Genomic DNA, 16,438 nt, shown 5'->3' with positions numbered 1-16,438 from the left:
TACTGAGTGAGATGTAGTATAAAGTAGCCAACAAGTGGTGTCATTTTCTGACTTACTGTGGCTCCAGGATGGCTTTTGGGCTGATCTGAAGTTGTAGCCCCCACTTGACAATGGAGCTGTTTCAGGAGAAACCCCAGCTATGATGTCATGGCCTAAACGAGCATGGAAGGGAGATTTGATCTTGCATAGTTGCCAGCAACTGATTGTTTAAAAAACATCACCAATTCAAACTTAAGAATTTGTTTTTCTATAGAAAGAACAGTAGGAAGTTGAGTAATTTGAAGATGTATCCTTGCTAGACTTGCCTATCCCTTTAATAATACAATATATGAACCCAAAGCTTAAAATGCGATCGTGTTATAATTCGTGTTCACAAAGTCTAGATTTCTTTCGACTGAAGGAATACCTATCTGTGCAGTGATTTCATCAAACATATGTGGTCGGATTTTATTCATGGGCTGCGCTCCATGGTGGTGCGCCTTGAACTCAGCGGACTTCTGACATGGAAGGACCACTGCACAGCCCCCGTGATATTATGTGCGGGGGCTGATTTAAATAGAGGGGGCGGAGCGGCCGCCCCATCCCCAGCAACAGCGTCCAGTGCGACTGCCTTTTTAAAGGGCTTCAAGCCCTTCAGTTGCATTTTAAAATTTAAAGGTCCCGATCTCTGGGATATAACAAAATGTCATTTCATATATAAATCACTTCTCCCACCCCCAATGGGTAATTTATACATTAATTGCTGTCTTCCCCCATAATAAGCCTTTAATAGTATTCCGAATTCCCCCAACCCCCCCCCCCCCCCCGAAATGTATGCCTTTTGACCCTCAAACCCTTTCCGCCATCCCCACAGCCAATAAAAATTGTTTTCCCCGCTCCTCCACCCCACCCACCCTGGAAATTATATTCCTCTCCTCTTGGCCCCCACCCCCACACCACCAGGTACCTGCCCCGGAACTCTGGAGTTCTGAAGGCGCGCGAGGTACGAGCAGCGGCCGTAAAATCGGTGTGGGATGGCTACCGCCAACAGGCAAGAGTATTTGCATGTAATTTAGGTTAATTTGAATATTAAGATGAAGAGCCCGCCGCCAGGCAGCGGGTGGGGGTTGAACTCCGAGGTCGCCCCGCCGCCGGTAATATGTGCTGCGCCCGTCTCAACTTTGCAGGTCGACGCGGGCCTTATCACGCAAAGTTTTGCCAGCCACCCTGCCGCGACCCACGGCATTGGGACTGGTAAAATGTAGCCCACGAATTAGGAGCAGGAGTAGGCCACTCGGCTCCTCAAGCCAGCTCTGCTGTAATCTTGACTCCACATTCTCACCTACTCCTTGCTTATCAAGAATCTATCTACCTTTGCCTTAAAAATATTTAAAGACTGTTTTCCATGCCTTTTGAGGAAGTGTGTTCAAAGACTCATGGCCCTCAAAGAAAAAAATTTAAACATTTCTCATCTCCGTTTTAAATGGGTGACCCGTTATTTTAAAACAGTGACCCATAGTTCTAGATTCTTCCACAAGGGGAGACATCCTTTCCACATCCACCCTGTCAAGGCGCCTCAGGATCTTCTATGTTTCAATCAACTCGCCTCTTACTCTGCTAAACCCCAGGGGATACAAGTCTAGTCTAAGGAGACCAATACTGTACACAGTATTGCAGATGTGGTCTCACCAATGCCCTGTACAACTGAAGCATTACCTCCCGACTTGTGCATTCAATTCCCCTTGCAATAAGCACAAACATTCTATTAGCTTTCCTAATTAAATGCTGTACTAACGTTTTGCGATTCATGCACTAGGACACCCAGATCTTTCTGCGTCTCCGAGCTCTGCAATCTCTCAACAATCTTCCTGCAAAATGTACAATTTCACATTATCCCACATTATACTGTATTTGCCGGATCTTTGCCCACTCACTCAACCTTTGTACAATCCCTTTGTAGCCTCCTTATGTTATCTTCACAACTTATTTTTCTACCTATCCTTCTGTCAACAGCAAATTTAGCATCCATACCTTTGGTCCCTTCATCCAGGTCATTTATATAAATTGTAAAAAGTTGAGGCCCCAACACTGACCCCTAAGACATACCACTGGTTGCATCTTGCCAACCAGAAAATGACACTGACCCATTTATGCCTGCTCTTTTCCCTGTTAGCTAGCCAATCTTCTATCCATGCTAATGTGTTATCCCTGCACCATGTGCTTTTATTTTCCGCAATAACCTTAGATGTGGCACCTTATCAAATGCCTTCTGGAAATCTAAGTACAGTACATCCACCGGTTCCCCTTTATCCACAGCACATGTTACTTCAAAGAACTCCAATAAATTGGTTAAACATGATTTCTCTTCCACAAAACCATGTTGACTATGCATGATTACCTTGAATTTGTCTAAGTGCCCTGTTATAACGTCTTTAATAATAGCTTCTAACATTTTCCCTATGACAGATGTTAAGCTAACTGACCTGTAGTTTCTTTCTTTCTGTCTCCCTCCCTTTTTGAAGAAAGGAGTTACATTCGCTATTTTCTAAATGAATGGAACCTTCCCCAGATCTAGGGAATTTTGGAAAATTAAAATCAACGCATCAACTATCTCACTAGCCACTTTTTTTTAGGACCCTAGGATAAAATCCATCAGGACCTGGGGACTTGTCAACCCGCAGCTCCAACAATTTGCTCAGTACCATTACCCTGGAGATTGTAATTTTCTTGAGTTCCTCCCTCCCTTCCATTTCCTGATTTACAGCTATTTCTGGGGTGTTACTTGTATTCTCTATAGCGAAGACTGATGCAAAATACCTGATCAATTCATCTGCAATCTCCTTATTTTCCCTTATTAATTCCTCAGACTTGCTTCCTTTTTTAAATATCTATAGAAACTCTTGCTATCTGTTTTATATTTCTAGCTAGCTTTCTCTCGTACTTTAATTTTTCCCTCCTTCTCAAACTTTGTCATTCTTTGCTGATCTTTATATTCTATCCAATTGTCTGACGTGCCACCCATCTTTGCGCAATTATATGCTTTTTCTTTAAGATTGATACTATTAACTTTTTTAGTTAACCATGGATAGTGGGTCCTCCCCTTGGAATTTTTCTTTCTAGTTGTAATGTATCTATTCTGTCTAAAAGGCCTGCCACTGCATCTCTGTTGACATGTTTAGTTTAGTTTAGAGATACAGCACTGAAACAGGCCCTTCGGCCCACCGAGTCTGTGCCGACCATCAACCACCCATTTATACTAATCCTACGCTAATTCCATATTCCTACCTCATCCCCACCTGTCCCTATATTTCCCCACCACCTACCTATACTAGGGGCAATTGCTAATGGCCAATTTACCTATCAACCTGCAAGTCTTAGGCACGTGGGAGGAAACCGGAGCACCCGGAGGAAACCCACGCAGACACAGGGAGAACTTGCAAACTCCACACAGGCAGTACCCAGAATTGAACCCGGGTCGCTGGAGCTGTGAGGCTGCGGTGCTAACCACTGCGCCACTGTGCTGCCATATCCCTTAACCTAATTTGCCAGTTCACTTCTGCTAGCTCTGCTTTCATGCCCTCATAATTACCCTTCTTTAAGTTTAAAATACTAGCCTTGGGCGCATTCTTTTCTCTCAAACTTATTTGATTGCTGCTACCTAGGGGTGCCTTGACTCTGAACTTAATAATTAATCCTATCTGGTTGCAAAATACCAGGTCTAGTATAGCCTGCTCTTTGGCTCCAGAACATGCTGTTCTAAGAACCTATCCTGAAAACATTCGATGAACTCCTCATCTAGGCTACCTTTACCCATTTGATTTTTCCAGTCTAAATGTAGATTAAAATCCCCCATGATTATTACCGTACTTTTCTGACAAGCACCCATTATTTCTTGCTTTATATCCAGTCTTAATATGTGGATAGTTAGGTGGCCTGTACACAACTCCCACAAGTGACTTCTTGCCTTTATAATTTCTCATCTCTACCCAAACTGCTTCTACATCTTGGTTTCCTGAACTTAGCTCATCCCTCCCTAATGTGCTAATACCATCATTAATTAACAGAGCCACCCCTCCACCTTTTCCTATTTTCCTGTCCTTCCTAAATGCCATGCCCCCTTCAATATTCAGGTCCCAATCTGTCATCCTGTAGCCATGTCTCTGTAATGACTACCAGATCATATTTATTTCTATTTGCGCACTCAGTTCATTTTTGTTTCGAATGCTATATGCATTCAGATACAGAACCTTTAGTTTGGTCCTTTTATTATTTTTGTGACGTTTAGCCTTGACTGTTGATTTACTCTTCGATTTGTGCTCTCTATCCCTTCCTGTCACAGTCTGTTTATCATTTCCCATATTAACACCTTTCTTTCTTGCCTTGTGTCTCTTTGATTTACCACATCTCCCCAAATTTGATCCCTTGCTCCCATTAGTTTAAACCCTCTCTACTTCCCTAGTTATGCGGCTCGCTGGCACACCAGCCCCAGCACAGTTGAGGTGTAGACTGTCTCAACAGTACAGCCCCCACTTTCCCCAGTACTGGTTCCTGTGTCCCATGAATCAGAACCCACTTCTACCACACCAGTCTTTGAGCCATGCACTCATTTCTTTAATCTTATTTGCCCTATGCCAATTTGCATGTGGCTCAGGTACTATCCAGAGATTATTACCTTTGAGGTTCTGCTTAATTTGGTGCCTAGCTCTTCATACTGACTATGCAGAACCTCCTTCCTTGTCCTGCCTATGTCATTGGTACTTACATGGACGACGATGACTGGATCCTCCCCCTCCTACTGTATGTTCCTCTCCAGTCCTGAGCAGATGTCCCGAACCCTGGCATCGGGCAGGCAAAACAACCTTCTGGACTCTCTCTCTTTGCTGCAGAGAATCATGTCAATCCCCCTCACTATACTGTCCCCTACTACCACAACTTTCCTTTTTGCTCCCTCCACTTGAATGGCTTCCTGTACCATAGTGCCATGGTCAGTCTGCTCATTCACCCTACAGCCCCCACTCTCATCCAAATAAGCTGAAAGAACCTCAGATCTGTTGGACAATCGCTGAGGCTCCTCCACTCCTGTCCTCTGGATCCCCTTACCTGCTGCAGCTGCACACTTCTGTCCCTGACCAAATCAGAAGACCCTATCCTAAGGGGTATGACCGCTTCCTGGTATAAAATGTCTGGGTAAGTTTCCCCCTCCCTGACGTATCGCTGTGTCTGCACCTTGGCCTCCAGCTCAATGACACTGAGCCAAAGCTCTTCGAGCCGCAAACACTTAGTGCAGACGTGTTTGCCTCAGATCACACTGGCATCCAGGAGCTCCCAGTGTAATTTGGCAGTATCAACTTTTGTTTGCAGTAAGCATTCAAATTTTGTTGCCAGCTTGGCTTTCTGCAGTTTTCAGTTTTGTGTAGCCAGACATGTTAAAACAGTGGGTGTTTCGTTTCAGCTCAGCATTCAGACTTTGAAGGTAAAAATATAGTATTGTCGTTAATAGATGACTGCAGTAAACTGGGTGTATAGTCCCATAATGTAATGGCAGTGATTATATAGCTAAGGGTGCGGTAGCATAGCAGTTAGGTTACTAGACTAGCTATTCAGAAGAAAATACTGTGGATGCTTGAAATCTGAAATAGACAGAAAATGCAGGAAATACTCAGCAGGTCTGGCAGCATCTTTGGAGAGAGTAGCAGTTAACCTCTCGGGTTGATGACCTTTCATCAGAACTGGAAAACATTAGAAATGCAATATGTTTTAAGCAGATGAAATGGGAGAGGGTGAAGAACAAGAACGAAAGAGAAAGTCTGTGTTAGGGTGGAAGACAGGAGAGATTAAATGACAAGAGTTAGTTATGCAGGGTCAAAGGGAATAATAGAGCAAGGAAAGAAACAAAAGATGTGCCTGGAGCAGGTGTGAATGGCAGAATGAAGAACAGCTGCCCTCCGAAAGCAAAAAGAGGAAAAACAAGGGTAAGACTGAAATATGCAGAGAAAAGGAAACAAAATGGGGGCAGAGCTTACGGTCTGAGTGAATCATCTTTGGGTTATTATCTGAGTCACGGACAAATAAGATCAGACAGTTAAATGCGTGGCTCAAAGATTGGTGTTGGTGAAATGGGTTTTGATTCATGGGGAATTGACACTAGTACTAGGGAAAGTGGGAGCTGTACCGTTGGGACAGTCTACACCTGAACAGTGCTGGGTCCAGTGTTCTGGCGCGTCATATAACTAGGGCAGTCGAGAGGGCTTTAAACTAAATAGTGGGGGTGAGGGAAGATGTGATGGTTTAAAGAGAGAGGAGAAGGCAAGATAGCAAAGGGATAATCAGGGTGTGACAGGAAGGGAAAGTGCATACAAACTCAAGAGTGAGCCAGCAGATAAGACTGGAGGTGATGTGAATTAAGAGTGGGGGGAGTGTTCAGGAGAGGTGAGATTTAGAAATCCAAAGAGAAAGGCCAAGGCATCAGAACAGTATAGCGTTGTGGGTAAAAATGAGCAGAATGGGACAGAGTTTAACAGAAATTGTATATCAGCAAATAAGGTAATTGAAGGGAATAGAAGCAAAAAAATGAAATTCAAGGTTCTACATCTGAATGCACAAAATATCTGCAATAAGATAGATGAACTAGTGGCACAAATAGAGGTACATGATTTAGATGTAATCGCCATTACAGAGACATGGTTACATGGTGATCAAGATTGGGAAATAAATATTCCAGGGTGCACAATATTTTGCAAAGATAGAACAGCAAAGGAGGAGGGGCAGCACTGTTGGTAAAGGATGACATAAGGGCATTCGTGAGAAAGGATCTAGCCTCGGAAGAGCATCAAGTAGCATCAGTATGGGTGGAAATAAGGAATAGCAAGAATCAAAAAACACTGGTGGGAGTAGGTTATAGGCCCCAACAGTAGTTATACCATTGGACAGAGCATTAAACAAGAAATTATTGGAGTTTGTAACAAAGGCAATGTAATAGTTGTGATGGAATTTAATCATCTTATAGACTAGGACTGAAAGTGGTATAGAAGATGAGTTTGTGGAATGTCTTTGGGACCATTTCTTGGAGCAGTACATTGTGGAGCCAACTAGGGATAAAGCTATCTTAGATCTAGTATTGTGTAATGAAGCAGGGTTAATTAGCAATGTCATAGTAAAACATCCACTGGGAAACAGTCATAATACCATTGAAATCCACATCAAGTTTGAAAGTGACATGCTTCAATCGCAAACAAAATCTTAAACTTAAACAATGCTAATTACATGGCATGAGGGGAGAACTGGCTAAGGTGAATTGGGTAAGTAGACTTTAAAGAAATAATTCAAAATGTTTCACAAAAGTACATTGCTTTGAAAAACAAAAACTCAACCAGAAAGACCCATCTGTGGCTCACTGAGGAAGTTAAGGCTAATGGATTAAAATAAAAGGCTTACAATATTGCAAAAAAGAGTAGCAAGTCTGAGGATTGGGAGTGTTTTAGGAACCAACAAAGGGCCACCAAAAAGTTGATAAAGGAAAAAATAGAATGAGAGTAAACTAGCCAGTAGCTTAAAAACAGATTCTAAGAGCATTTATAAGTATATCAAAAGGAAGAGAGTAGCTAAAGTAAATGTTGGCCCCTTGGAAGCAGAGACATGAGAAATTCTCATGGGGAATGAGGAAATGGCAGAGGCATTGAACAAATACATTGTGTCTGTCTTCACTGTAGAAGACACAAGTTCCATACCAGAAATAGACAATAACCTAGGGGCTAAAAAGAGTGTGGAAATTAAGGAAATTCATATCAACACAGAAAAAGTATTGGAGAAATTTAAGGGACTAAAATCTGACAAATCTCCAGGACCTGATGGGCAACATCCTAGGGCTCTAAAAGAGATAGCTGCTGATAGAGCGGCAGTGCTAGCTATGACTTTTCAAAATTCCTTTGATTCAGGAAGAGTGCCATCAGTTTGTAATTGGCAAATGTTACATCATTTTTCAAGAAAGGAGGGAGAGAGAAAACAAGGGACTACAGGCCAGTTAGCCTAACATCTGTCGGGGGAGTGCTGGAATCTATTACCAATGAAGTCTTAACAATGCACTTAGAAAAGCACAGTATGATTAAAACAAATCAACATGGTTTTATTAAGGGAAAATCATGTTTGAAAAATTTGTTCGAGATTTTTGAGGATGTAACAAGTAGGGTAGATATATGTAATATACCCTGGATTTCCAAAAGACATTCGATAAGGTGCCACACAAAAGGTCAGTTGACAAGATAAGGGCTCATGAAGTTGGGGGCAATATATTAGCATGGATAGATGATTGGTTAACAGACAGGAAGCAACGAGTGGATATAAACGGGGCATTTTTTCTCTTCCTCAAAAGGCGGTGGAAGCAGAGTCTTTAAACATTTTTAAGGCAGAGGTAGATAGATTCTTGATAAGGTGGTGGAAGGTTATCGGGGGTATGTGGAAATGTGGAGTAATCAGTTCAACCGTGAACGTACTGAGTCGCGGAGCAGGCTCGAGGGGCCGAGTGGCCTACTCCTGCTCCTAATTCATATGTTCGTATTTATGTATTTTCAAGTTGGCAGGCAGTAAATCCTGGAGTGCCGCAAGGATCAGTGCTAGGGCCTCAGCTATTTACAATCTGTATTAATAACTTGGATAAAGAGACAGAGTGTAATGTATCTAAGTTTTCTAATAAAAAGTTAGGTGGAAACGTAAGCTGTGGGGAGGACACAGATATAGACAGGTTAAGGGAATGGGCAACAAGATGGAGTATAATGAAATGGTTGACCTCAGTGTTGAGTCCGGAAGACTGTTAATTGCCTAATTGAAAGAAGAGGTGCTGTTCCTTGAGCTTACTTTGAGCTTCATTGGAACACTGCAGTAGGCCAAGGAGACACAGGTCAGCGTGAGAGCAAGGTGGAAAATTAAAATGACAGGCGATGGGTAACTCTGGCTCATGCTTGCTGACGGAACAGAGGTGTTCTGCAAAACCGTGTTTGGTTTCCCCATTGCAGAGCAGGCTACATTTTAGCAGTGAATACGGTATATAAAACATTGTTTCACCTAGAAGGAGAGTTTGGGGTCTTGGACAATAAGAGAGGAGGTAAAAGGACAGGTGTTGCATCTGCATTTGCATGGAAAGGTACCATGGGCAGGGGAGGAGGTGTTGGAGGTAACTGAGGAGTGGACTATGAGGTCATGGAGGGAACGATCCTTTTAGAATTCTGAAAGGGGAGGGTAAGATATGTTTGGTGGCATCACACTGGAGATGGCAGAGGATGATCCATTAAATACAGAGGATGGTGGGGTGGAAAGTGAGGACAAGGGGGACCCTATTGTTCTGGGAGGGAGAGGAAGGGGTGAGTGCAGAATTTCAGGAAATGGAATGGACAAGATCGAGACCCTGTCAACCATGGTGGTGGAAATCCTCAGTTGAGGGAAAAGGAAGTCATATCAGAAGTGTTGGTATAAAAGGCTGCATCATCAGAACAGATGCGATGGAGACAGAGAATTTGGGAGAATGGAATGGAGTCCTTAGAGGAAGCAGGTGTGAAGAAGGCAGCTTTGAGACTCTGGGCTTATCGTGAATATTGGTTGATAGCCTATCCCCAGAAATGGAGACCGAGACGTTGAGGAAGGGAAGGCAAGAGTCGGCGATGAAATGTGAAGGTGAGAGAACAGTGTAAATTGGAAGTAAAGTTAATTAAGTTTTTCAGTTCAGGGTGAGAGCAGGAAGTACCACCAATAAGTCACCAGTGTACTGAAAAAAGTGAGGGCGGGGGCCTGACTAAGTACTGGAGCAAGGAATGTTCTATATATCCCACAAAAAGGCAGTCATAGCTAGGACCCATGCAGGTATCCACGTTTCCTTTTCTTTACATGTTTCAGTCTTACCCTGTTTTTTCTCCTGTTTTTGCCTTTGGCCGGTAGCTGTTCATAATTCTGCCAATCACACCTGCTGTACATTGCTGTGGGTCTGGAGTCGCATCCAGGCCATCTTTTGTTTCTTTGTTTCTTTTCTTGCCCCATTATCACTCCCTTTGGCCCTCCACAACTAACTCTTTTGTAATTTAATCTCTCCTGTCTTCCACTCTATCACAGACCTTCCCTTACCTCCCCCATTTCACCTGCTTAAAACCCATTCCATCTCTAACTTTTCCTACTTCTGATGAAAGGTCATTGACCTGAAACGTTAACGCTTTACATGGATGCTGCACACATGCTGAGTATTTCCAGTATTTCTTGACTTTAATAATCCAGAGGTCTGGATTAATGATCCCGAGATCTGAGTTCAAATTTCACCACAGCAAATGGGGACTTTAAATTCAATTCATTTGATTGTAGAATAAGAAGCTACTGGTGGCCATGTAACTACCAGATTGTCATAAAAATCCAACGGGTGCACTGGTCCCCTTTAGGGAAGGAAATCTGCTGTTATGGCCTGTATGTGACTCCAGACCCACAGCAATGTTGTTGACTTTTTAAAAATTCATTCATGGGATGTAAATGTCACTGGTAAGGCCAACATATATTGCCCATATCTAATTGCCCTTGAGAAACTTCTCTCAAGTGGCTTGGCAACCCATTCAGTTGTATTAAAACCACTGTGGGAAAAATTATAATGGACTGCAGTGGTTCAGGAAGGCAGTAAATGCTGGCCTTGCTAGCGACAGCTACACCCTGTAAATGAATTTTAAAAAATCCTGTTTTGTTAGTACACTCACTTGAATTCCGACACAGGTATCAAACATATTTGTTGCTGTGCTGCTAGTTCAGTGGAAAACCCAGTATCTCTTGTTTGGTAGATTTGAAATAAAATGTCAATGTAATGCATAGCTTGTTTCTTAAATGGCAAAATAAACATGTTCCTTAAACTGGGAATGGTCATCTGTCTTTTTGTGGGATTTAGTGGATATGTATAAACATGTAGGAAAATGTAACTCATCGCTACATTTGTATATGGCGGAAAATCTTCACTTCAGTTCATTTGAAAGGAGCCTCATTGTCCCATATCAAATAAAATCTTGCTGTGGGCAACATTTTGTCCTTGGCAACCAATAGTCATGTTTTTTGCTTCAAGGAGCTGAGCCATTTATATCAGGTCCAGATTAATTTCCTAATCTGTGCATAGTTAATGAAGTTTAGCTGGGGTAATGGAATTACTGCTAGAAACAGTCTGAGTGCCCCTTGGTTTGGGAGAAGAAAATTCAGCTGGAGTTCTCATCCCTGATCGTTGTCTGGCGAACTCTCCTGAGTGGGTAGTTTGGTGTTGGATGACAAAACAATTGTGCTCAGCTGCTTCCCAGCAGCTCTGATCTTCTTTGAAAAACTATTTTTACTGTATAAAGTACAGGATTATATAGTTTTGCAATCTCAGAACCTTGCACACACGAGACATTTGTTGCTGAAGTCTCAGAAAAAAGACAGCAGTACAGCCAAGAGGTACGTCCCTATATATTTAAAAAAAAAAGGAAAATTTTAATTCCTTTTATACAGTGACAGTTCTCATTTTCTTCCAATTGATGGATGTACAACATCACATTCTAAATAAAGTACTTGAATTAATTGTAGAATTAAACATGTATTTGGTTTACATTCCTATGCAGTCATGTGTCCTTAAGCAATCCTTCAATGAATTATGTAATAGGAATTCGTGTCTGTGGTGTACAATTTGGGAGTAGTGGGTGTTGTATGCTAGATTTCTTGAATGATTTTCATCCTTGTCATAGGCTGAAAATATTGTGTAAACAAAGGAGCATGTAGCCTTGTTTAATGGGAAATAGAGAAAAGTGGTTGGATTTTTTCTGTTACAGTACAAATGTATTTCATTCATTTTCTGCTTGGTACAATGTTAGTTTTTCTTGCAGGTTTAAAGACTTGTAAATGGACTTGAAAATATTCTGGCTTTTCAAGATATGGGGGATAAGTTTGTGAGGTCTCCATGTGCTTAAGTGTTCTAATTATTTTTAGTTAGCCAATTTGCTGAGCAAAGGCACAGCATCTCGGACCTAGTGGATGGTATGATTTAACATAATATCTTTCTGTTCCCTTACTTATCTTTTTTTAAACAGTTAAACGCAAAGCATTGAAGTTGAATTTTGCCAATCCAGCCATCAAGACAACAGCAAGGCTTACATTAAATCCAACGGGAGGAGTTCACTTTCAGAACCCACACATGTGAGTGGAGAGTTTTCTAGTTCTTCAATTTAAAAAATCCGTTGAGATTGATGATGTATGCACTCCAACAAATCCTGGAGCACTATTTTCCACACCTTTTTTTGTAACCAGCAGAGAAAATGGGTCTGCGAATGGTCTCGGTTAATGTTTTCTCTCATCAGTCAGTGAGAAATTTCACAGAATTACAGCGCAGAAGGAGGCCATTCGACCCATCATGTCTGCACTGGCTCTCCGAACGAGCAATTCACTTAGTGCCATTCCCCTGCCTTCTCCCTGTAATCCTGTACATTCTTCCTCTTCATCTAACAGTCTCGTTCCCTTTTGAATGCTTCAATTGAACCTGCTTTCACCACACTCTCAGGCAGCGCATTCCAGACCTTAACCACTTGCTGTATGAAAAAGTTTTCCTCATGTTGCTTTTGCTTCTCTTGCCCATTACTTTAAATCTGTGCCCTCTCGTTCTCAATCCTTTCACGAGTGGGAACAGTTTCTCCCTACCTACTCTGCCCAGACTCTTCATGATTTTGAATATGTCTATCAAACTTCTCTTTAAGGTAAACAGTCCCAGCTTCTCCAATCTATCTTCATAACTGGTTGAAGAACTTCTTTCTTGTGAATCTTTTCTGCACTCTCTCCAATGCCCTCACAACTTTCTGAAAGTGCAGCTCCCAGAACTGGATGCAATACTTCAGCTGAGGCCGAACTAGTGTCTTATATAAGTTCTACATAACTTCCTTGCTCTTGTGCTCTATGCTCCTATTAATAAAGCCCAGGATACTGTATGCTTTATTAACCGCTCTCTCAACCTGTCCTGCCTCGTTCAGTGACTTATGTACATATATACCCAGGTTACTCTGCTCCTGCACCTCCTTTAGAATTGTACCCCTTACTTTATATTGTGTCTCCATGTTCTTCCTACCAAAATGAACCACTTCACATTTCTCTGCATTGAACTTCATCTGTCACCTATCCGCCCATTCCACCAACTTGTCTATGTCCTTTTGCAGTTCCACACCATCCTCCTCACAGTTCACATTGCTTCCAAGTTTCGTATCATCCACCAACTTTGGAATTGTGCCCTGTACACCAAGATCTAAATCATTAATATATATCAGGAAAAGCAAGGGTCCCAACACTGACCCCTGGGGAACTCCACTACAAATCTTCCTCCAACCCGAAAAACATCCATTAACCCCTACTCTTTGTTTCCTGTCACTCAACCAATTCCGTGTCCATGTTGCTACCGTCCCTTTTATTCCATGAGCTATAACTTTGCTCACAAGTCTGTTGTGTGGCACTTTATCAAACACCCTTTGAAAGTCCATGTACACCACATGAACAGCATTGTCCTCATCAACCCACTCTGTTTCCTCCTCAAAAGAAACTCCAGCAAGGTAGTCGAACATGATTTTCCCTTAAGAAATCCATGCTGGTTTTCTTTAATTAACCTGCATTTGTCCATATGACTATTAATTTTGTCCCAAATTTGAAGTGCAGCCTGAGTATCATTGCTCCTATTGGTTAGATGTCTTACCTGTCACTCAGTGCTGTGTTGCTAACCAGGTGAAATTTGTACTGTGGGGATGTCATGACTGAGATTTGAGTGCTTTAGATTACTTTGTATTTGCCAGAGTTCTGCTGAATAATATTCTATCATGGTGAATGTGACAGCTCGTTGTTAACGTAATTGAAATTGAGAAACATGGTGACAACTGACTATCATTTATAAGTTAGCAATCTCTGTAAAAATATTAATGAATTTTTTTCAATTTCCTGTTTTGTTACATAGATGTTGTATGGCCGAAGCTGATTGTTGCAGATATCTGTTTGCATGTATTCTGTTTTATAACTTGCAGTCAATATTTGAATGAAAAAAAGAAGCATCAACATTTGTCTATTGTAATATGGATTGACAACTAATAGTTGGACTTGGTGTTCTATCAGACAAAAGTCCCATTAGTGAGACTAATTTACTTTATAACAATACTTTGAAGATTCTTATTGGTTATTTTATTGTCAATTCATATGTTACTTATGTGCCTATTATTTCCAAAGAATGAACAAAATTTCTAGTAAATCAGTGTGGTTTCTAGCTCATAATGGTTCAGTGCTTCACTTACAACCTTAAGATCAGAATTGAAGCTCCAACTAGTTTCCATTAATTCAGTGGACTTTACGAATGGTAGTAGAGTTCTGAGGGAGCAGTCAGTCCTTGCGAACTGAGGTGCATTTACTGTCAATTGCCTCATAAAGTCATATTGAGAGCAGACATCGGTAACCATGGACCCTTAAACTTAGGTGGTGAAAGATTGTGGCAGGCAGTTTTTTTTTTAAAAAAAAGAGGGAGAAAGAAAAGAAATTGGTTTAACATATGTGTTTACTTATATGTTTGTGAAGCTACTGAACTTGATCATTGTATAAAATGTTATGACAAGTATATTCTGAATCTGGTATTAGAGAAATGGCTACTCAATAATTGCATGTCTGTTCTGAACCTTTATATGCACACCTTAATTAACAGAAAACATTCATTTGTAAAGCTAACTTTTCGATATATTGGCTTTTGTAGTCATAATTTGACATGCTAATATAGTAAATCTGTGGCAAAATTAGTTTATTTTAAAGAACTTTTAATTGTTGCAGAAATTGTTGTCTTTTTGGTCTGTGAAAATATGCAGGTCTTTGCATGAAAACTGGCTATATTGAAGAAAATTTATTCTAGGATTCAGCTGTGAAGTTGTGGAGTATATGTTCAGTTTAATGCATTGACAACCCAATTTTCATTTGGGTGTATCTTCAACTCTTGAGACAAGCCTCAGAATAGTAGTAACCAGTGAGAAGCATAGGAGCAGACTTCAGGAGGACATGGGCAGACATTTCACAGATGAAATTTAATGCAGAGAAGTGTGAGGTGATGCATTTTGGAAGCGAGAATGAGAAGAGGCAATATAAACTAAATAGTACAATTTTATAGGGGGTGCAGGAACAGAGACACCTGAGGGTATATGTGGATAAATGGTTTAAGGTGGTAGGACAAGTAAGGACTGTTTACAAAAAAAAAATGAACATGGGATCCTTGGCTTTATCAATAAAGGCATAGAGTACATAAGCAAGGAAGTATGATGAACCTTTATCAATCACTGGTTAGGACTCGGCTGGAGTATTGCATCCAATTTTGGGCACTGCACTTTCGAGAGAATTTCGCGGCCTTGGAGAGGTTTAGAGCAGACTTACTAGAATGATACCAGGCTTGAGCGTCTTCAGTTACATGGGGAGACTGGAGAAGCTGGGGTTGTTGTCCTAAGAGCAGAGAGGGTTAAGACAGATTTAAGAGGCTTTCAAAATCATGAATAGTTTTGATAGCGTAAACCAGAAACAACTGTTTCCAGTGGAAGAGCAGTCTGTAACCAGAGGAAGCAGATTTAAGGTAATTGGCAAAAGAGCCAGAAGTGAGATGCGAATATTTTTGAACAGCTAGCTGTTGAGATCTGAAATGTGTTGCCGAAAAGGGTAGTGGAAGTAGACTCGGTAGTAATTTTCAAAAGGGAATTGGATAAATACTTGAAGGGGAGAAAATTGCAGGATTGGGAAGAACAAGGGAATGGGACGAAGTGAAAAGCTCTTTCAAAGAGCCAGCATAGGCACAATGGGCCAATTGGCCACCTTGTAAGAGTCTCTGATTAAAAGTATCTACACATTGTGAATTTTGATGGCTTTTATTCCCAATAAGTTCTGGCAAGTTCTTTTCAGCAATTTGTTACGCTTTTTATGAAGCAAATGCAAATATTGATGGACTGCTGCACACCACATATGTCTTGGAAATCAAGAAATTATGCTTATGATTTCTGTTCTGGGAGATAACACTTTTGTCATGCTTGAATTGAATTATAACATACTATATTTTGCATTGATGGTTTGATTAAAACAGCTAGCTTGAGCAATATCCTGTGGTTAAGTCAAGGTTCATAAAATGAAGAGGAAAAGCAAGGCAGTGCAATGCAGGTTTATGTTGTTGGACATGTCTTGGTGCTGTTGACGTGTTTTTAAAAAATGTTCTGCCAGTGTTTGTTATAGTATAGTCGAAAAATGTGTAATTGTGAGCTGAGCTGTATTTGTTAGTGGCTGCATCTTGTGCTTAATCAGCTGTTTGTCCCATTCCTGTATTAAACACAGGTATCGTCTCTGGTCGATTATGAGCCAATTTCAGCCAGAGCAGCATTTGGGATGCTGCAGTTGGCCTCAGTGCTCTAGTTAGTTGGAGAAGGTACGAATATGAACCGGTTTCCTA

General features: G+C 41.2%; 1 protein-coding gene across 1 annotated transcript in view; it reads left to right on the top strand.

Annotated features, from left to right (window-relative positions):
• The window catches only part of map2k4a (mitogen-activated protein kinase kinase 4a), a 206,060-nt gene that overhangs the window by 71,514 nt on the left and 118,108 nt on the right, over positions 1-16,438 (top strand). The window contains exon 3 of the mRNA XM_068057961.1: positions 12,045-12,150. Coding sequence (XP_067914062.1) covers positions 12,045-12,150 — 106 coding nt within the window. The remainder of the gene's footprint in view (positions 1-12,044; positions 12,151-16,438) is intronic.

This window comes from Heterodontus francisci, chromosome 26, assembly GCF_036365525.1.
Source record: "Heterodontus francisci isolate sHetFra1 chromosome 26, sHetFra1.hap1, whole genome shotgun sequence".
Taxonomy (NCBI): Eukaryota; Metazoa; Chordata; class Chondrichthyes; order Heterodontiformes; family Heterodontidae; genus Heterodontus; species Heterodontus francisci.
Note: the sequence above shows the minus strand (reverse complement) of the source record. Positions and strands in the feature narration are given on the sequence as shown.